The 23174-nt window shown below is 42.8% G+C and overlaps 2 protein-coding genes and 1 long non-coding RNA gene across 6 annotated transcripts in view; 2 read left to right on the top strand and 1 right to left on the bottom strand.

Moving 5' to 3' along the window:
• The window catches only part of LOC115799324 (NACHT, LRR and PYD domains-containing protein 3-like), an 89486-nt gene extending 87219 nt beyond the window's left edge, over positions 1–2267 (top strand). For all 4 annotated transcript variants that reach the window (XM_030756424.1, XM_030756426.1, XM_030756425.1 and 1 more), the window contains 2 exons: positions 207–380; positions 1139–2267. In XM_030756424.1, coding sequence (XP_030612284.1) covers positions 207–380; positions 1139–1145 — 181 coding nt within the window. In that variant the 3' untranslated portion in view covers positions 1146–2267. The remainder of the gene's footprint in view (positions 1–206; positions 381–1138) is intronic.
• Positions 1–23174, bottom strand: part of LOC115799318 (NACHT, LRR and PYD domains-containing protein 12-like) — a 652446-nt gene that overhangs the window by 503063 nt on the left and 126209 nt on the right. The gene's annotated exons all lie outside the window — the stretch shown is intronic.
• LOC115799348 (uncharacterized) lies at positions 21699–23013 on the top strand. The gene is made up of 3 exons (XR_004021550.1): positions 21699–21951; positions 22199–22337; positions 22992–23013. It is a non-coding gene; the product is annotated as an uncharacterized LOC115799348 (long non-coding RNA).

The raw sequence follows: 23174 nt of genomic DNA on the forward strand, positions 1-23174 counted from the left end.
GTCCAAAATCAAAGTGGCTGTATCGGGCAGATAGTCTGAAAACTCTGCACAGTTTGGATTCCAGTTTGAAGCTGTATCCTGTTGGCTTCAGCTGTTTGGAGTTTTTCTAAACGTCTCCATTCTGAACCTTCTTCAGCTCTGATTATGAAACACTGAATGATTTCAAACTTTGTCTAATAAACTCACATCTTTGATTCTTTATACAGATTGATGAACTGTGGTTTGTCAAAGATCAGCTGTGATTATCTGGCAGCAGCTCTGAAGTCCAACCCCTCCCATCTGAGAGAGATGATCATATGGGGAAATAAGCTGCAGGATCCAGATGTGAAGCAGCTGTCTGATCTTAAGGAGAGTCCACACTGCAGACTGGAGAAAGTGAGGTCAGTAGAGGTTGGAGTGAGTCCATGCTGCTCTCAGCAGTATTGTACTAAACACAGTTAGTATGAAAGCAAAGATCCAGTGTTTCCTGTAAAGCTGCAGCCTTCTCAGTGGCTGCTTTCCTCAGTGAAGCTGTGAGAGGAGGATGGTGACAGGCTTCAGGATTGGACACAAACACTTCCAGTTTGGGCCTTTTTGCTCTAACAAACACTGGCTGACTCTGGGAGCTTTTAGCTCACCATAGCAACGGCTCCTGGAAAGCTCACATGCTCTGATGCAGCATCAGTTCATTGTCAGCAGCCAATCAGCTCTCTGAACAAAGCAGCATGCAGACATTTTCCCAACATGGACCAATGACTGCATTCATTTTCTAGCTTAAAGGAGTGAAGAAAACAGTCTGTAGGTGATGAAGAACTTTGTGAGAGCAGATGTTTGGATGGAGTTCCTCCAGTTAACAGCTGGAACCATTACATGAGGGACTGAAACATCTCCTATGAATTGTTGGGGTTGTTGTTGGGGTTCCTAAAGAGCTCAGAGTGGACAGACCAAGGTTATTAGAGTTCATGAGACTCCAAACTAAAACTAGGAGGGAAAAACAATCCAAATCCAAAGTGAAACAACAATGAGTACTAGTACAGTCCCAGGACTGAAGGCCCTGCTGCTCTTTATACTGGATGTGCTGCATCACTGACTGACAGCTGATGAAGAGTCTCTGGAAACACTCATTTATCTCCTCTGCTCTTTCTTCTTCTCTCTGCAGGTGGTGAGGATGATAAACAGGACGGTGTGTGTGCTGAGAGAGGAGGAGCTGTGTCCTGATGATCCAGAGAGGTTGAAGCAGCAGAAGCTTGTGTGCAGAGACGCTCTGACTGGGCCATGTTACTGGGAGGTGGAGTGGAGAGGAGAGCTTCATCCAGCAGTGACTGACAGAGGAATGAGAAGAAGTGCAGATGACTGTCAGTGCTGCAGAGTGAACTGCTCCCGGAGAGAGCCTCAAGGCCGGCTAAGGGAGCGGAATTCCTAATAATGCAGATGTTTTGGAACAGACTGCCTTTTTGTTTTCACAACAGTCTTCAGTTCTCTGTCAGTTCACCCCCTGCCTCACCATGCCGCTGCCGCTGGCACTGCGGTTGGTCACCCAAACTGCCTCTTCAGCTCCATGAACTGCTATTTGTCTGCTGTGGTGTCCATAACAGACCCCCCTGAACTGTTTTGTCTCGTCCCCCATGTTTGCCTTTGGACCAGCCTGGTGCTGCCGCCTTTTGTATCCTTCTTGTGAGGTATTGTGATTGATAACAGTCTTTGCTTCAAGTCACATATTGACCACCTGTTAAAGAAACTGAGGCTGAAACTGAGGCTGAAACTGGGTTCTTGTTCAGAAACAGATCATGTTTCCCTTTTGCTGCAAGGAAAAAACTTGTTGCTGCCATTTTTTTTACCCCACCTGGACTATGGTGATATAATTTATATGAATGCCCCTGCTCCTTCTCTCTGCCAGCTGGACTCAGTTTATCATGGGGCATTAAGATTCATAACTGGCTGTAAACCCCTAACACACCACTGACCTCACACAGGATGGTTCATTGGTTTCATTTTATCTATAAATCTGTTTTTGGTTTAGTCCCTTCCTATTCATCAAACTACATGCTATGTAAACAAAGTAGTCACAATCTGCGTTCTCAGAAATTTATTACCTTCGTTGTTCCATCAGTTCGTACAGAGCTCGGAAAAAAGTCTTTCTCCTTTCCTGCTCCATCTTCATGGAACACACTACAGAAGAACCTGCAGCTCTCCCAAATGATCTAACCCACTGACTTTAAAATACTTACAAACAATTCTGTTACATCATCATTGGGACCTTGTTCTTCTTTTATATGACTATGTAAACATTTGGCATTTTACTTCCTATTTATTGTGTTATTCTATTGTTGTAAATTTATGATGTTTTGAAACTGGTCTCTCTTGCAAACGAGACACTGAGTCTCAATGGGATTACCTGTATAAATAAAGGTTACATTTAAAAAAATGTGTAAATAAAACCTATGTGTAAAATACACCTTTCCGGAGTTCTGCATTTGGGGTCCTCCTTCCTGTCTGCACAGCGGGAATCAATGACATTTGCATTTTACAACTAAAAGCTATGCTGTTGGTTTGAAATCAGGTGACTGATTGGCCATTTTTTTGCCTTAAGAAACTCTTGGGTTGCTTTGCAATATTCTTTATGCATTATCCATTGCACTGTGATGCTCCATCTGATCAGCCTTGCAGCATGTGACTGAATCTGAGCAGAGGGTACAGCCCTGCACGCTTTAGAATATATCTGACTTCTTCTATAAGCAGTAAACACTTGTGACTAGAGCTGCAACTAAAGATTATTTTGGTAGTCGACTAAAACTAGCAAAGTACTCAGTGCATGTTTGTAATGCATCACTGTAGATGAATGAATGAAGGTTTTATTGCCATGTGGGTGAACAGGTTCACACATTGGAAATTGCAATTAACAGAGCACCCATCCAAGAATACAACAACACGGGGGGACAGGTGTCCTGAGGTCATGCAGCTGACTTGCAGCGCTACCTTTACAGTTCCCCGAAAAAGAAAACAACACACATCATGGGGTAGTTAGGTTAAAAAAAAGTCATCTGGTACAGTGCTCAAAATGAGCACCATACCAGGGTCCAAAAAAACTACCTTAGCAAAGCATATTTGCACATTTAAAGCCAGGATAGCAGTATGGTGGGTGAGGTCAGGTCAGGAGGGGATGCAGATGGAGACGAGAAGGTGGGGGCATTGTGGAGCCAGATTCCAGCTCCTAGCCAAAACAGTTCGCTGATAGTGATGAAATTTCATCGGCGGCCGTGGTACACCAGATCCAGCTTCACAAATCACAAAGCGGAGTGGGGGGGGAGCGACCGTCACACACTGTCCTGGAGAGATATGATTGCCAGCCCAAGGCCGGCAGGGGAGCCGAATTCCTGATAATGCAGATGTTGTTTTAGAACAGGCTGCTTGTTTTTTTTCCAACAGCCTTCAGTCTCACTGGGGAACCATTCAGTAAATCCAATATTCCAAATTCAATAGTTACCGTCCTCACTGTGCAGAACCGAACCTTATCTCCAGATTGAACCCCTCTCGCCTGCGAGCACGTTAACTTTACGGCTCAGGTCCACCAGGCTTTCAGTTCCTAGTAAATGGACTAGTTCTTATATAGCGCTTTTCTACTCTGACTGAGCACTCAAAGTGCTTATACAACACGTTTACATTTACCCCATTCACACAAGCACTTCCATGATTGACTAAGCTAAGTGCTTTTTAAATGTCTAACATTCACACACATTCACACTCCAACACTTGCATCGGAGAGCAACTTGGGGTTCAGTATCTTGTCCAAGGATACTTTGGCATGCGGCCCTGAGCACCCAGGAATCAAACCGGCAACCTTCCGATTGGTAGGTGACCTGCTCTACCTCCTGAGCTACAGCCACCCCAAATCGGGGTGTGATTGTGGGATCACACTCCTTAGCCTCGCTGGGAAGGTCTACGGCAGGTTCAGAAGGTCTATGACTTGTTCAGGAGCGAGGAAGAGTGGAGTGAGAGATTGACAGATGGATTTGAGCCACGCCTGCAATGATGCGGATGCTGTACTGGTCCATCCAAGTCATTGAAACTTATATACAACCATCCATCCATCCATCCATCCATCTTCTTCCACTTATGCAGGAAATGCTTCATAGTTACAAAAAAATCAGGTGTCACAATATTATTTGTGCCTGATACTTCCAGGTGTGTCACTCCTCCTGTTGTACACCTGGAGACAGCATTTTCATTTGAGTCTGCCTTTGGAAGCATCTGCCTTGTCCATGGCTACTCTACACAATAACTATACACTCCAAACAAACTATAATCTCTCAAATTTCAAAATTCACCATCGATTTTGCTGATTTTCTTTCACTGCTATGACTCCTATAACTTTCACTTGTTGCTCAGCAACCAAATGCCACACGTTGCCATAATTTTTTGTTTGGTTGATGTGGTGGATTTTTCCACCAATACGAAAGGGGCTGTCGTGGTTTTGTTTGGGTATTTTTGCTCGCAAGCACGTTCTGCTAGCAAACGTACAGTTTTTGGCCTTTCTTGCTGCATCAAACACGCAAATGTGACAATAATACACAGGAAAAAGTATGGCATGAATTATTTATCCTGAGTCTGGTTTTGCTTGGCCTATCAGCACAATTTAAAAACTGGTATATAGTTTGAAGTCAGCACTTTCAGCACTCTGTGAGGCTTCATTCTGCTACAACATCTTTCATCAGAACACGTCGGCGCATTGGGGAATTCTCCATTCACTGGTTCTTCCACACTGTAAACACTCGTGTATACATAAACTCTCCATTCACACAGATTTACTGTACACACGGCTGACCTCCAGAAGGAGACAGAAAAATGACCAAAGTGACTAAAACTGTATCCTCTATAAATTTCTTTAATTGCCCTCTTTTCACTCTGTTTATACCCCACTCTGCATTTAATCATTAGTTATTATTAATCTCTTGCTCTTTGCCAGCGTGTCTTTTGTCCTGTCTCCCTCCCCTCAGCCCCAGCCTGTCACAGCAGATGCAGAGAGATATCAACATGAGATTCTGCAACCAGTGACAATCCATATTTTCACAGTCTGGGACTGAACTCTATCCAAGATGACAGCGCTCGCCCCACAGAGCGGGGTCTACCAGACAATACCTTCAGAATTTGGGAGTGACGGGAGTGGAATGGCCTACCTGTAGGCCTCAGCTCAACCCCCAGCTTTGCTGGGCGTGCTGTTTGTGCCAGAGTGAACAACACAACCACATTGTCTGACTTGTAACAAATGCTGGTTGAAGAGTGGATGCCACTCCACAGCAGCGTGTCACCAAGCTGATGGCCATCATGAGGAGCAGGTGACCAAATAAAAACATCCTTCCTTTTTGTGCCAAGTTTATTTAAATGTAATAAAATGTTTGCACACATTATTCCAGCTGTTGGGAGGATTAGCTAAATGCTGTCCTGTTGTTTAAAGCCAAGAGGAACGGGGGCCAGGTGACCACCCAGACGGAGGAAGTGGCCATCACAGAGGCGGACCTGGACCTCATCAAGGAGAGAGAAGCCAACATCACACAACTTCAGGTGATTCTGGCTCACAGTTTCTAATAAACCATCACCACCAGCCGTCCACCAGGGATACTGGCCTCCACTAAAATCTGCTGTGTAGTCCTGGAGTGGACACACCTGCTACAGATGACCTGGGTTTGTTTTTGTCTGTCTTCAAACTTCAGTCTGATATCATGGATGTAAACCAGATGATTCATGACCAGGGAGAGATAATTGGTGAGTAGTAACAGGAAGGTTGTCATTCCCATGACCCTTATTCAGTTATATTATCACCCCATTCTCTACAAACAGAAGTTCACAGTTCAGAAAAGCTTGTTAAATCACTTATCTTGTTAATTTACTGAGTCATTGACACAAAAAAAATGAAATCAGTGCTTATATTTGTCACAATCAGGCAGCCTTAGGTCTAAGTGTAGGAATCTTGTACAGAATGGTGCCTGTCATTTATTGAAGGATCGCAGCAGCGCTGACAGGAGATATGAAGGTTCTGCTTAAGTCTTTTCATCCATCCATTGATTTCAGGGTCATGGTACCCTGGACAGAGCTGCAGTTTGTCACAGGATTAACAGATAGACAATCATTTCCCCTCATATTCACTCCTTTAGCTCACTGCGATCACCAGTTGGTATAACGGGCATGTCTTTGGACTGTGGAGCTGACAGGTAAACAGGTTGTTTATGAAGGAAGACACCTGAAACACTTTAATTAATATATTAAATGTCTTACTTTTTTTTAAAGAATCAGGAAAAAATTACATGTGCATATGCGGGGACTCATTGGAGACAGCAGGCCTGTGTGCGCTCTCTCTCTCTGAGCCGTGTTCCTGTGTAACAAGAACATCTTTATACTGACAGCCTCGTATCTAAACATAATCTCCGGGCGCTGAGTTGACCTTCATCATTCAGTCTTTGAGCTGGTTTTCAAGACTCAGATTCCTCAGCTGTGTACTCATAAAGCACATCTTCTTCCTGATGTTTTAATTTGTCAGAACAATCTTGTCCTGATTAATAACAGAACATGGTGACATTGGTAATGTTTTAAATGTACATTCTTGTGGCCGGGCCTCAAGATAAGATGCACTGAGACAGAGAAGTTAGTCTAGAACTTTCTGATCTGTTGCTCTCTGTCCAATGTATTATTTGTTTGTTTGTTTGTTCCACTGTTTATGAATTAATTTACTGGAGTTTACCTTTAAACATTTGTCCTTTATTCACTGAGTAAAAAATAATCCCTAAGAGGAAGGCGGAGTACCTGGAGAGCACTGACAGGCTCAGGGAGAACATTCAGACTCCACACAGTGAGCTCCTCAATGAGCTGCTGGCATTTCATCTCCAGTTTGTCACCATCTGCAGAGTAACCTGTTACTACAACTGTTTAAATGGACTAGTTCTTATATAGTGCTTTTCTACTCAGTATGAGCACTCAAAGCACTTATACAACCTGTTTACATTCACCCATGCACTCCCATTCATACAAGCACTTCCATTTTTATGAAGCTAAGTGCTTTTAATTAACTAACATTCACTCACATTCATACTCCGACAGAACGGTCGGAGAGCAACTTGGGGTTAAGTATCTTGCCCAAGGATACATTGGCATGTAGCCCGGAGTAGCCAGGATTCGAACCGCTGACCTTCCGATCAGTAGGTGACCTGCTCTACCTACTGAGCTACAGCCACCCCAAATGTACAACATTTCCCTCTGCAGGAGGTAACGGTGATAAAATCATCGCTGTCACAATCTTAATGTTCAGACTAGTTGAGCTGAAGCTGGACTCATGAACCTCATTAGCATCATTAAATCTATCTGTGTCAGGACTAGCAGAAGGAGAGGAGACACACACACACACACACACACACACACACACACACACACACACACACACACACACACACACACAATGCGTAAGGAATAACACCAGAGGTTTATTGATTGTGCTGAATGAGTGAGAGTTTTTCCCGCAGAGGTTTGGCGGGCGTGAGGGCTGCAGAGAGGAATCCAGAGAGAGAGAGAGAGTGAGCAGGAGCGGGGGGGAGAAGAGAGAGCAGGATGGCTAGGCTCCAGCTAGGATTGAGCGCGGCGGTGTGACCAGTGGCGTTTTGGAGACGAGAGGGCGAGGCGGCGGAGCGCACGCAGGAATCCACAGACGATCTAGAGCGAGAAACGAGAAGCAGGTAAGTCAAGGTACAGGTAAATAGCAAATCAATGCACAAGCGGCCAACACTGACTGTGACTTAGTCAATGATCCAGCGAAGACTGAAGGTCTGCTGTCAGCTTAAAAGTCTGCTTGATTGCCTCAATGCGGAACAGGTGTGGAGCAGCACCGCGGAGTGTCCGCCCAAGAGGGAGGCGTCCCGGGAGGTAGCCGCCTAGGTGTCCACCCGTCAGTCACCAGACATGCCTCCAACACAGAGGAAGGGCTGGAGAAAAGCACAACAAAACCGCCACACACACCAAAATCCACAGGGCATGACAATCTGATTATTTATACAGATTATATAAAATAAAGGAGTGATTTGTTTTCAGTCTATGAATTTATGTTTATCCAGTTTACTGTGTGTGTGTTTAGTAATATGTAAGAGTGCATTATATTTGGCTGTGATCCTGTAATATACCAGAACTATAGTTCATAAATGCAGCACTTTTAAAGCCATTTGACGTTTTTATTTCAAGTTAACTTTGTAGAGTGTTAGTTGAATCCTCTAAAACGAAGTCCACGTTGTTCCCACATAATTCTTGTCCTCAGTTTCTGATGGATGATATCAGATGTCAGTCACATCCTGAGGGGATCCAAACCTCCTGTGAATGTGTGCCACAGCATCTCAGACAGCTTTTCTTCTCTTCAGACAAACAGCTCCGTCCTCAAGGCTGACTTACTTTCCTCTTGGGGGAAGCGCCGGATTCTCTGCCTCCACCTTCATTCCCCTCTGAGCCCCCTCCTCCAGCCAGGAGCATTTGTGCAGCCGCCTCCCCCGATGGCTGCCCCATGGTGCCAGCTCAGCAGTACACTCAGGCAGGGGGACAGGCAGTCAGGAACAGGTGAGACTCACAGAGGTAGTGCCTGGTGTTATTTTGATCGATAAAGACGCTTCAAAGTGTTGGACGCTTCAGGCCGTCTGCTGTGCCTTCCTTGTATGTTAGCCGTGTGTAACTGTGGTGTGAAGCTTTGCTCATCGGTAAGTGTAATCACTGCCAGTGAGTCATAATTCAAAAGGAATAACTGATGAGAGCAAAGTGAAGCTGTCAAGAACAATGTAGTTCATGCAGATGTTCTCCTCCCACTGATCTCTGTACTTTGTGTTGTTCATGCAGTTCTCTGAATCTGAAGGATTAGATTAGCCAGGGTTCAGTCTCTGCACGTGCAGTTTGTTTCTGTGCTGCTCATCATGTGCTTTTTGAAATGTGCACTAAGTGTCAGTATTATCAATTTTGATCCTTCCCTCCACAGAACCTGCCTCATGAGCCTAAAAACAGCGTCCCTGCAGCAGCCTCCACCCCTGCAGCACCCTCCACCCCTGCAGCACCCTCCACCCCTGAAGCACCCTCCACCCCTCCTGCTCCTCAGCTCGACTCAGCCACTCCAAATTAGGTTTGCTTGGCTGCTTTTAGAGCTTTTTGAGTGGGACTGGCTCATGATCTGCAGTATCTGTCAGTTATCTGCACATGCCTGCATGAATTATTATAATGAGCCTCCTTTAATGGAGCTTTGATCCAGCTGTGCAGCACTAACAGGTGCTCTAACTCTGTGTTTTATTCCTGCAGAAAAAAGGAGCAGATTGAGGAATATGTTAAAAAGCCTCCAAATGCTTTCATGCTCTTTTTAAAAGAGCAGAGGCCGAAGGTCGCGGCTGAATGCAGCCTGTGCAGCAGTGCGATGATTAATGTTGTTGTGGGACAGAGCATAAGTGCGTGACTAGATTTATGCATCTGTTAATGTTTATGCTGGTGTTTGTGCACCAGCTGTCCTGTAGCTGTGTGTAGTAGCAGTGTGGATGCTGACAGTGTGTTCTTCTGTCCACAGTGGAAGTCACTAACAAAACAGCAGGCGGAGTACTTTGAGCAAGCTGAGGAGCAAAAGCTACTCCACACAGCATCCACAGTGGACGTGCAGCGACAACTATGGATGAAAACGGGTAATTCATACATGTCCACATCACTGCACTGAAGCTGATGAAGCACTGTCCCTGCACAGTCTGGGTCACCTCATGAAAGTCTGATGTGTATATGTTTGTAGATAGAGGAGGAGTCAGAGCTTCCACCTGCAGCACAGGTAAGAGCTCGTTTCTGAGAATCTCAGTGATTTTTTTTTTCATGATCAAAACCAGACAACAATGGATCGGATCAAACTCTGTAAATTCTCTGCATTTCAACAGATGACCAAAATATCTGTAAAATCTTTCTGAGCCTCACTGAGACTTGTTGAGCAGTCTGAGTGCTGCTGAACATTCGAATTAAAAGAGAAGCCAGAATAATAAAACAGCTGATGCAGAGAACCTCCTCATGTCCTGAAGAACCGACAGCTCCAACACCTCGAGGTCCTTCCTGCAGCCCTGCTATCCACTCAGAGCGCTGCACCTTCACCTTTCTGCTTTTCACTGTTTTACTTTTGAAATTCATCATTTTTATTTTTTTTAACTTAATGTTTAATCTGTATTATTATTGTTATTTTGTAAATAAATGAATGCAAACTAAAAAAAAGGGGTTTCTGTCAGTATATATTGGGGTGGCTGTAGCTCAGGTAGAGCAGGTCATTTACTAAATGGAAGGTTGGCGGTTCGATCCCTGGCTGCTCCAGTGTGCGTGCCAAAGTATCTTCGGGAAAGATCCTGAACCCCGAGCTGCTCTCCGATACAACTGATGTGTGTGACTGTAGACAGAAAGCACGTCGCTGTAGAAAGAAGTGCTCGAATGTGTGTGAATGGCTGAAGTGTTGTTGCTGTGAGTGCTCAGAGTGGAGTAGAAAAGCGTTCTATAAGAACTAACTCCTGATTTTGTCATCGCTTCACCAAAGTCATTTTACTTGCAGTTTATCGCAGCATTTCACTGATCCTATGAATTTCTTTGAGAGTGCATTTTTAACACTGCAAACCCTATTTAATTCTTTTCAAACATATTCATCATGTACCACATATCTTCCCTCAGTCTGCACTCGGTCAGGGAAAGGCTAGATAAAAACACTCAGGTCTGTGGGGACGTGTTCTTCAGGTTTACCCACAGATGTAAAAAGTGGCTGTTCTTTAATTAAAATATGCATGACTGATATTCAAATTCGTATCTTGTGCCTTTGTCTTAATGATTTAGCAGACAGCTGCAAAGAGTGTCAACAGTGTACTGATGGTGTAGTCATCTATGGTGCCGTTTACACGAGGCCGTTTTCACTGGAAACGGTGTCGTTTTGATGCGTTTCAGCCTTTCGTTTACACGATGGCATTTCAGAAACGATCCGCGTTTACACGAGGACATGTGAAACGATGAAAACGATGTAGTTCCCATGCCAGGCCACAAGTTGGCGTTGGTTTTCTCTTTGCAGTTTGTTTACGCAAGACGCGCATGCGTGGAGTGACACAGTAGGTAGTGCGGCAAATTGTTCATTACTTACAAAACGGCCAATGTGAGAGGTTTTGTGTGGACAGATGATGAGGTTGGATCGCTGCTGCACACAACGCTGAATTACAAAACGGTAAAAACACAGGAAAAGCATAAGAAGCACTCGTGAATCCGCGAGTACTGTTTATCAGTTTGCGCGTGCGCGAAAAACTGGCCGTCGCAACCATAGTGCGCATGTGCGAGTCGAGCGTTTTCAAATCACCCCGGTTTCAAGTGTTTACACGAAAACGCAAGCCGGTGCGTTTCTGAAACGCTCCACTCTGGACCCCGTTTCTGAAACACATCGTTTTCACTCTGTTGTCGTGTAAACAGAAGGCCGAAACGCATCAAAACGACACCGTTTCAAAATGAAAACGGTCTCGTGTAAACGGCACCTATGTGAGAGGAAAATCACACAGCAGGCTGAAGGCTTACTGAATCACACGTATACGTGACTCTTGTGTCCCCTTAGAACAGCATCTCATTTGACCAGTAACATGCTGCGAGCGGGGTGGGGGCAAAGAAATACAAAAGAAAACACCAAAATAAATTTATTGTTGCTGCCAGGCCCTGTAATAAATATTTTTACTATTTTTCTATATTCGTTCTAATACAGCTCTTCTGGACATTGTTTTCTTTCTTTTTTTTTTCTGGGGGTCACTCCCTGGATGGCTCCCTGTGGCGTCCATCCATTGAGATTTACATCTTATCCACAAAGAGGGCTCGTCCTCTTTGAATCTTACCATACAGAGTAATGAATGGTACAGAGTATTTGACCGTTTCAATTTTTATGGCATAGGGGTCAAACGTGGCTCTGTGTAACAAGACAAATTCCTGAATGACGCTCGCTCTCTCTTACCTCATACTCACCTTATCTTACTATTTTAATTACTCCCACAACTTATCACATCTCTTTCTTACTTTTTCCTCAACTACTTCTCCACCCCCCATTTGCAACTTCCCTGTTTCCCTACATCCTTGGTGCTTTTCTGACCTCCACTTCCATCCTGACTTTCCTTAACCACTTTCTATTTTACTCCTTTCTTCTGTTTCCTTATTTAATTTTTATTTATTTAATTACCCTTTTAGCTTTTATTTAAACTTGCAACTACATGACAGCCAGTCAGCTTTTATGGGATTCATCCAGAGCAACTGACCCAATGAACTGTTCCTGCAATGGCTCATCACCCTGCGGGTAACAGTTCAGACACTCGAGACACTTCCCAGTGAGACACTGTGGTGATATTATTGTTACTATTATTTTAATTTTATTTAATTCTCCACCAACCTCTATTCTCCTCAAGTCTTTTTAACATCATTTCACCCAAATTTGTTCCCATTGTCTAATTTATTCTTACCCATCTAATTTGGTTAAACACTTACTCAGGTTTTTACCAATTGCTTCTTTTTTAAACCAATTTTAAACTTGATTTCTTAATCACACCCTTCTGTTCTTCAGGGGACAAAGGGACAAATCCTCCCCCCCCACAGGGGCAACTCACACACACACTAAAATACACACACATTGCTCACACACAAGTTGACTGCACACAACATGCTTTACTAATGCGCTTTTCCTGTTTTGTAACAACAAACAAACAAACAAAAATAAAACGTGGTGAGGTCCAACCTCGGATTTTTTGGCCCCAGTCCGGGATTTCAAACCCGTAGACTCTTGAATCACGTAGTGAGATTTCCGATTTAAACATATATTAATAATAAATCCGGGAAATCACAAACAACATTTGCTTCCATGAGTCTTTGAACGGCCACTGTTTTTACTCATTCAACAGGAAGAATTTTACTTTTAATTCTCTTTATTTCTCTTTACAGGGGCTTGCTTTTACAGTTGTTGAGTACAATGGTTGCCACTATTGTATTTGGTGGGCACTAGTTCATGAAGCATAAGGTTATGCTCTAAGTCAGCCATCACCAATAGGCGGACCTCGGTCCGGATTCGGACCGAAATGATGTCGCAAGTGGACCCAAACCTAATACCAAAACAGAAATAACCACTTAATTAAAATCTTGTTGAGCACTTTCTGGTTTACCGGCGCAGCTTTTACAGTCCTTATGGTAGTAGTGAAGCGTATAAGGAAACCCACTGACCAATTGCATGCTAGTTTGGCTATACCACGTGATACCACCAAGCTGGTTCCTGCCGGCTGGTAAACTCTGTAACAAACAGGATTATTATAGTTAACGAAAACGAACTAAATAATGAAAACTGAAACTGAAAAAAACATTTTCATTAACTGAAATAAATCAAATCTATAATTAAAAGCAAAAAACAGTATTGTGAGTTTACAAAACTAACTAAAACTAACAGAAATTATAGATAAAATGACCTTTGTTTTTGTAATTTTATTTAAAAAACCCTTGTGGATTGATATGAAATCATGTTTTTCCGCTCTAACAGTTTAAGCTGGGAGCTCCATCGGGCAACTGTGTGCATGTGTGTGCTCACCGCATCGGTCCACAAAGTAATGGCAGCGGTCTGCCGAGAAACTGCACTGATCCTTCAACGTAACCTGACGTGCGCCTCCGGAGAAATCGAACTACATGTCGGGTCCACACGGCCCACAAGGTTGTGATTAACCTGTTCAGTCCTTGTGCCTTTCTGGCTACTTTTTGCTGCAGTGTTTGAATTTATCAGTGAGAGAATAACAATCAGGAATAATAATCAGAGCATCAATATAAGGACTCACAAATGTCAGCGAAGTCCTGGAGGGAGCTGCTGAGACTGTCGGAATGGATGAAAGTGGACAAACACGGACAAATATGTTTGCAGCCAAAAAACTGAGCACAAAGAGCGAGGACCATAAAAGTCCCAGCCGGCACCGCATATAAAACACCAGCACACAACCGCAAGGTAATTAACACACAATCCAGCTACACAAGCATAAATGCTTGGCCACTTAAGTAGGTTGTGTACAGAGAGGCTGCAAAGCTAGCTCTCCGAGCAGCTCCAAAACAGAAGCAGTTTCATGTGGTGAGAACATCAGGATGCAGCTCGATTTGAGCTTTGATTCCATCAAAGAGTTCAATTTGTTTCTGTCCAACATTCGCTGTGTTCTGATGTTTTACACCACGTGTTCTGCACTGACGAAGTTTGTTGGAGAGTTTATTCAGTTTTGGAGTTCATGTTTTTCTTTATGTTCCTCCTTGTTGATGTTCATGTGTTTACTTAATATTACACACATTAAACACGTAACGCTGCTATTTTGTGAACAGCTGGTTGTTGAATGCAATTTTTTAAACGGTATCTTTTGTCGAGTTATTACACAATAGTCACTCTGCACCTGACAAAAGTATGAAAAACTAAAACTGACAAAAACTAAACTAAGCATGAAACCAAATAAAAAAAACTAATGCTCTGAAAACTAACTAAACCATATTCTGACTGGACCTCTTTAAATTTTATTTGAATACCCCTGCTCTGTTAACAAAGGCGGAGCCTCCCTGCCTCTGTATGTGTGTGTGTTCCGGCCAGAGCAGGGCAGTGTGGCTACCAGTGAACAAGAGTGATGTTTCCCGCTTTGTGTGTACTTGGCAAGTAAGTCAGTACTTCTTTAAAGATGTCTACACCAGCTATAGATGCTGAGGGAGAGCCAAGAGCCTCTCGTGTGAATGAGAGACCCGCTGCAAAAGAGCCAACAGGTTATGGGCCCAGGCAAGCTCCAAGTACAGCGGTGCATGGACGGGGACTGCCGCCGCGGTTTGACGGGGACGAGGCCCGCTACCACATCTGGGAGGCAAGGTTTTTAGCTTACTTAAAAACCATCGGCCTCAAAAAAGAGATCCTGGGAAGTGAGTTAGCAGCGGAGGCTAACGAGATCGGTGGGAAAAATGAACTCGCTTATGCAAAACTATGTGGCTGTTTCAATGATAAAATGCTAATGCTAATCCTCTACGAAGCACCGGATGATGGCAAGAAAAGCCTAGAAATATTGAGGCGCCATTTTGAGTCACAAGAAAAGCCGCGAATCGTCGGGCTGTACACGGAGCTAACCAATGTACTAATGGCGGATGGGGAAGCATTAGCGGACTTTCTGGCCAGTGTTGAGAAGATAGTAGCCACATTGAACAGAGCTAAAGAGACCCTCAGTGATGCACTTCTAGTGGCGATGGTGTTAAAAGGACTCACGGATGATTACAACCCATTTTCTGTGCATGTCACTCAGACGAGGGAAAAACTAACCTTCAGTGAGTTTAAAGCAAGACTGAGAAGCTTTGAATGCACTCTGCGCTACCGCAGCAGGCCCCGAACAGACGAAGTAATGACTGCAAATTGCAAAGCATCTAAGCCCAAGTTTAAAGAGAAGAAATATTTCAATGGAGAACGCTTTATTTGTGAGAAAATGGGGCATAGAGCAAAAGACCGTAAGAGCAAAGACAAGAAAAACTCAGCAGAGAGTGATTAATGGGCAAAACAAAGACAAGGTGATCACCGTTACAGACACTGGACAACAAACAGGTCGTGTTAAAGACAAGCTCAAACCCACGAACGAAGAAAAGACTTTTGTGCGCCGGGTGAGTGAATGGCAACCCCACGGCACACAGCAGCAAAGTCTACTAGTGGACAGTGGTGCCTCTGCCCATATCATGTCAGACGAGGGTGCCTTCATCAGATTTGACGAGACATTCCAGCCCAAGAACCACGTAATGCAGCTGCCGAATGGGACACGAATCGCCGGCAGCGTTCTGACGAAAGGAGACGTGCAAATTGAGCTGACCAACTGCAACGGGAAAGTGGTGAGTGTCAAACTCACAGATGCCCTCCTGATTCCAGGGTACCCACAGAACATCCTGTCTGTGGATGCAGCAGCTTCAAAAGGAGCAAGGTTCAACTTTGAGAAGAATAACAACAAGATGATCTTTCCCGATGGCACAATGTGTTAAATGAAGGTAAAAGACAGACTGTACTATCTGGACATTGTCACAGAGAAAACTCTAAGCAGTGAGGACCCCTGCAATGCATCTTTTGATCTGAAAACATGGCACGAGATAATGGGTCATTGTAACTATGGTGATATTGTAAAACTTGAAGCAGTCGTAAATGGTATGAAGATCAAAGACAAGATGTACAGACCTAACCAATGTGAAATCTGTCTAGGGGGTAAACTCGCCCAAACCAGAAACAGACAAAGTGATGTGAGGGCCACAGAGCAGTTAGAGCTGGTCCATACAGACCTGGGTGGGCATATCTCAGAGTCATTTGAAGGGTACTATTACTATTACATTCACTGATGATTTTTCTGGTGCCATCTATGTGTACTTCCTTAGGAACAAAAACAAGGCAGTTGAGGCGACTAAACAGTTCCTGGCAGATACAGCGGGTGAAAGCCACCATTAGCAGGGTACCCCCTAAACAAACACCATACTGACATCTGCACACACACAAAAAAAAAAAAAAAAAAACACCCAACGCTACAAACAATCACCTTGAGACCCCACGCCCAACTTCCTCAGTCCTGCCTGGCTGGTTCTCCACCTGCCTGTCTTCTGAGGCTTACCGAGCTCGGGGCGGCTTTAAAGGCAAAAGACACAGTGTGCAAAACCCCTGAAACGCCTACCCCCGACAGAGAATTGTCTTCCCCACTCAGTCACCTCAAAAACAAGAAAGGAAAAATAACAAATGAGCGCTCGAAGGAAGAGCCTGCAGCTCAGCTGAGCGCTCCCCTATTCTGGCAGAGGAAGTCACGTAAGGCCTCAACAACAACTACACACACTTAGGCGATCCCCCCCTTAGTGGAAGGGATCCCGGACGAGCCCCCACAAACCGTATGTTACGTCCCGCGGGCCTAGGGGACAAGGGAGCAGCATACGCTTTAAAAAGAGGTAAACACCACGGCACGAAGCCGTGACAGGAATGTTGCTGTGAATATGGTTGTTTATAAACGCCTTGTCGTCAGTTTACTTTCATATATAGAAACCAAATCTTTTTGGTTGAGTCATCTTTTCCTGGGATGGTCGCTTGTCCAATATTTAACTGCTAACTTTGTCTAGAAGTTAACCAAACATTTTGGCTAGTTTAGCTATCTCATTTCAGCACAATGACAGCAGCAGGACTCTGTTTTTTTAAAAAGAGTAATGTCAGTGTGAGTAACAGTCACACAACACAAGGGCAACACCTGATCATAATTTATCAACATGTACGACAGTATCTTAGATATGTGCAATGATATCTTATCAGGAGAATGGTAGTACACAGAGTAATGACTCAGTTGAAGCAAAGGTGGAGAGGCTGAAGAAGCTCAGACGAGGTCTTAAATTAGTTTAGTGAAATATGTATTAGCCTCTTAATAATTTTAAATATAAAACTAAATTTGATCATGAGAAGAACTGGTTCAGGGTGTGAGGTCAGCTTTAAAAACCATATTAATTATAATAGATCCAGAAAGAACAGGTGAGGACTGATGTCAGGTTGATTTTTTTTCCAAGATAAATCTCCAATAATGTTTTCATTATTTACACCGTACTTATAAGAGTACGGGTTAGGTTATGTTTAGGTTGCCAGGTGCAGTACAACACCCCACTAGAGTTGGTGAAATGCTTCTCCATAGTGACCAATAAGTGGATTTTTTTGCTGGTTTATTATAAAATGAGCCATCTTTAGGTTCAGGAGCTGAGCCTCATCTCTGCAACCATTTTGTATGTTTAGGAGCAGCAGTGCAGCACAAAGGAGAAGGAAAAAGAGAGGGTGGTACAGGGTTCGAGGTCAGGTTTTAAAATAAATGAAAACTTTCACTGTAAGGGTCAGGTGATGCTGTAAACAGAGTTGACTGCGTATGAGATATAATTTATATATCTTAGGGCTGGGCAATAAATCAGTAACAATATATACTGCGATAGACACGTGATCAATATGGCATTTTTTTTATGCTTTGCACAGAGTATTTACGGATCCATCAGGTTTCTGATATGTGTCCCCCCCAATAGTAAACTCATTCCTGCACCCTTGGCTTTCATGTCTCAACTCAGACCGCAGGACTGCTAAACCTGCTGAACCCCGAGGGTGGCATTCTCAGTGAGGTGACCAATCCTCACCTGGACTTTGACCGGCGTCACCCGTGTCCCTTTATCTTTTAATTCTTATATTACTCTATTTTTTTTAACATTTTATTTGGCTTCATTCTTTTGATATCAAAATTATACACCCTAGACACAACTTCCAACTTAACTTAGTGCTCTTCATTCAGCAGATATTTTAGATAAATGGGATCTGCTTACCCGCTTTTTATAGAGGCACTCATGTGCTCGTTTAACGAAAAGTGCAGGAGGCGCTCAATCCGGTCTTTAAGTCTGACGTTATTTCCGGGTCCAAATGCTCCTAAATAAACAGTGATGGCATAAACAATGACTGTTCACTATTAAAGATGATTGTAACATACCTTATCAACTGCAGCCATTTCCGCTTCTCTTTCTTATGCGTAAAATGACAGCTGAGTGTGTTTCTTTCGAGTCGGATCGGGTACCGTATTTTCCGGAGTATAAGTCGCACTTTTTTTTCATAGTTTGGCTGGGGGTGCGATCTATACTCCGGAGCGACGTATATGTGACATTTATAACACATGAACCAAAATACTCCAGCCATTGACATCTCCGTGAACTGCAGCTTTAAGGCAGTCTTGCGTAACCTGTGGGCGCAGTGGATGATGGATGGAGAGCACAGCTTAACGGCAACTGGGAGAATGCGCCACCCAACTTTCCTGGAAGTCATTGGATGGATCAAGAAAACATGGGCTTCAGTGACAAACCATCCTGTTGGGATTCAGAAAGGCTGGAATAATTGGAACTGCAGCTGACGACGAGTCTGACTAACGCGACACAGAAGAGGAAGCGGCGCTTCGTCTACGGAGTGTACGGAATTGTTTAGAAGTGACACCGAGGATGAAGAATTCAATGGATTGATGGTTTGGTTAACTTGTTAGTATGTTCTTTATGCTATGGTTATCTGAATAACTTAATGTTACGTTAACATACTGTAGCGATTCTCTTAGTTAGAGAGCGTGTTGATGTTGTGGGATTTCGGACTGTTCGGGAGGTTCGTGAAGGCAGCATGGAGAGAGAGAAAAAGACCGAGAGCTTGCCTGTGTGTGTGTTGCTGTTCCGCTGTTGTAGTTGTGGTTGGCGTGGCTGTGGCCTACAGCAGCCGTTTTTCTGTTAATAAAGACGACCTTTGTTGTGAATATCGCCGACTTTGGAAGTGTGTTTACAAGGTTACAATACCGAACACGTGTTCGTTGTGCGTCATGTAGCTGAATGTGCTACGTTAGCATAACGTAGGTGTAACCGTGTTCGTCCTGTTCTTTAATCCATTATTATTTTAAATTGCCGTTCAAGATGGAATTTGTGCTCTGAGTCTCGGATTCTATCAACACCCCCCCCCCCCCCCCCCCCCCCCCCACAAAAAAAGTGCGACTTATAGTCCAGTGCGACCTATATATGTTTTTTCTTCTTTATTATGCATTTTTTGGCTGGTGCGACCTATACTCCGGAGCGACGTATAGTCCGAAAAATACGGTAAAACAACCAGAGAAACAGCGTTGCGTCGTATTGATTACGTGACAGTTTGGACCCAGAAATGGAATTCTACGTCAAAATACGAAGCTCCGGACCAGACATGTCTCCCTGACCCTAAGATCACCAAGTCTGGTGGCCTCTCTGTCCCTGAGTTTTTATTACAGTTACACAAAGTCATAAAGTGGGTGTAGGTGGGTGCATCTTCTTCTGTCTTTGCAGCTTCAGTGGGGGGTTATCTCCTGTTTCTGACCTCCGGTCACCACCTGTCCTTTTGATCTTCAACCGCCTTCGCTTGTTTCCTGGAGTTTCTGCTTCACGTGGTAAACCAACAAAGCAACAGACACCATGCAGTTCTACCCTTTCATATCCCATTATGAAAGCCTTGCATGTGAACAAATAATCATTTTCTACTTTATATTTATTTATATATATATATATATATATATATATATATATATATATATATATATATATATATATATATATATATATATATATATAAAAATCATAGAACTTATAATTATTATTTGTAAATCTACCGCTAATCTAAGCAAACATGCAAATTTCCCTTCCGTCCCCCTTTTTGATCGCAGGTATTTCTGAGCTCACCTTTACACTGCTCATGTGATCTGTATCATCATCACCCTCATCTTCCTCTGTACAACCCAACAGAGGCATTCGGTGCAGTTATGGAGCTCCCAGTTTCCCTTAACAACAATAAACCGTATTTGACAAAAAACAAATATATGGTATACAACACCACCACACAATATTAAACTCCTGTCACAACAATCAGAGAAGAGAGCACAGACACCACCAGGTGACACCACTTAGCAAACCACTTGTCAAACGTACTCAGATCACAGTATACGTGACTCTCGTGTCCCTAGAAAAGCATCTCATTTGACCAGTAACACATGCTGCGAGCAGGGTGGGGCAAAGAAACACAAAAGAAAACACCAAAATAAATTTGTGTCGCCGCTGCCAGGCCCTGTAATAAATATGGAGGAGGGGGGTGGCTCACATGCAGTGTTAATTTTGACAGCAAATTTTGATTTAGTTTTAGTCATAGTCATTTGATGAAAATGTAATTAAGATTTAGTTATAATTTAGTCATCTGAATAGTTTTAGTCGACGAAATTATCCTAAGAATACAGTCACTAAATCTACAGTCGATTCAGTCGACTAAAATATAAAGGGTGTAAAATGTGAAGTCACACCAAATGTAATTTAGATAGTCATCAGAATAAATTATACCATAAATCCAAACTTAGGAACTTTTTATTTTCATTATAGATATTCTTTATAGTGCTGTCAGAATGACAAATGTGTATATACCTAGGTTTCAAGTTTATTAAAGGTAAACTGTTACAGTTTGCAGTGGCCTTGGAGAAAAGGGATTTGGTACACATGGAAAGAATTTGTGATTCTCGCAGATTAGGTATATTTTGAACCATATTTATTTCTTGTAGATTACACTGTATAGGATTTCCTCTAAACCTGAATGTTTTATTCGGGCCAGTGGTCCGTTGTTGCATTTTGCACTTCAAGTTGTCATCATCATTATCACTGAGCAACAGTATTTTCTTCTTCTCCATGCTCTATTAACTCTACTCCATTCTCTTTAATACATCATCATTATATATACTTAATTTGGTACTAAGCAGCAGGCATAGGGCAGTATTAAGTTAAAATTTTGACCCATTGTGGAAACTATCCTGAGACTTTTAGTTGATACAGTACTATCAATATTAATAGATATTCCTATATGGGTATTATAAGTGCTCTGTATACATTTTTCTACAACATAAATTAAAAAAAAGGAAAACAATTCACACTCACATTCACACCCATGGGCAATTTAGAGTGCCCAGTTAACCTAATGCCATTAACTGCATGTCCTTGGACTGTGGGAGGAAACCCACACAGACACAGGGAGAACATGTAAACTCTACACAGAAAGATGCAGACCTTCTAGCTGTCATTGTAGCTGTGAGGCAGCAGTGTTAACCACCGTGCCACCGTGTTGCCATTATATATCCATATATCTATTATATGTTAAATATTTCCAGTAGGGAGTCAATACTTAAGTAATTTGAAATGACCACAAATCTTGTTCTGAGCTTTTTACAGTATTATTTTAAATAAAAAAAATACAACACATGTTCATCTTAAACAGGTTGGAACCAGGATTCTACTGAAAATGCAGATGGGGTCACTATAAATGATGAAGAGTATTTTACACTCCACCTCACACCCTGTGAACCACCAGAGGACGCAAACAGTCAAAAGGAGGCAATCACACAGGCACAGGAGGTAAGAAATGGACAGGTTGGGGAGGCAAGGACTATGGAGTTAATTCAAATATAAAACTCTAACCTCAACATGAACTTGTGGATTACAATCTGCCATTTATAAAGATCTTTAAATGTATGCTTAATCTGAGTGGTGTAAAATACGCTGTCCGCCAAGCACCTCAACAAATGGATTTAAAGGAGTAACAACAAACTGAGCTACGTAGCACATTATTTATGTATTAAACTTACTGTATCACGGACCACAGGTTGGGGAGGCAAGGACCATGGAGCTGGAGGAGGCAAGGACCTCGCAGGTGGATGATATTCAGACCACCAAGGGAGAGGTTGACCCACTGAGCAACCCAGAGGGACAAGTGGAGCAAGTGAACAACAAGACCAACAAAGGTAATTTTATTTATCATTATAGTTCATATCTGTAACGTTAGAACATTTTTACCATTTTTGAGTGACTGCTGAGTATTTTGAATTTATGTGACACATTATAAGAACTTGTGAGTGATGCCAATTACAATTGTAGATTACATTTATAGCTGTCATCAACAGCACCATATCCTGGTGCCTTTGAAAATTTAAAGCTAATGTCATGGTGCTTTTCTGTGATACAGTAAGCTGAATTCATAAATAATGTGCTATGTAGCTCTGTTTGATGGTACACTTTGAGGGGAAACTGATAAATCCATTTGTTGAGGTGCTTAGCGGACAGCGTATTTTACACCACTCAGATTAAGCATACATTTAAAGATCTTTATAAATGGTAGATTGTAATCCACAAAGTCATGTTGAGGTTAGAGTTTTATATTTGGAGGAGGCCAGGCTGAACTATAGAGGAGTAGCTGATGGCTGAACCAACAGCAGTTTGTATTTCCTGACCAAGCTTGGAATCGGGGAAAGTTTAACTTCAGTTTAATCAATAGAGGAAATGCATGTCTTTTACTTTTGATACATGTACAGTGAAATTTGTAGAATAATATGATGTCACAACAGTTAATAGGACTGTTTAAAGGTGTTTTGGTTAACTTGTTTCTCCCAAAATCGCAGATGTCAACACAGGGTCCGCCAAGACCAGAGATTTTGTTGGAAGTCGAAAAAAGACAAAGACAAAGGAAGACAAAGGTATGTCATTGTTATTGTGTTGTTGTTTAGAGTAATACAATGAAATAGAATTAAGATAAATGTATTTTATTCAAGGAAAATTATCATATGAAACTGAAAACAAAAACT

The sequence above is a fragment of the Archocentrus centrarchus genome, chromosome 20, assembly GCF_007364275.1.
Source record: "Archocentrus centrarchus isolate MPI-CPG fArcCen1 chromosome 20, fArcCen1, whole genome shotgun sequence".
NCBI lineage: Eukaryota > Metazoa > Chordata > Actinopteri > Cichliformes > Cichlidae > Archocentrus > Archocentrus centrarchus.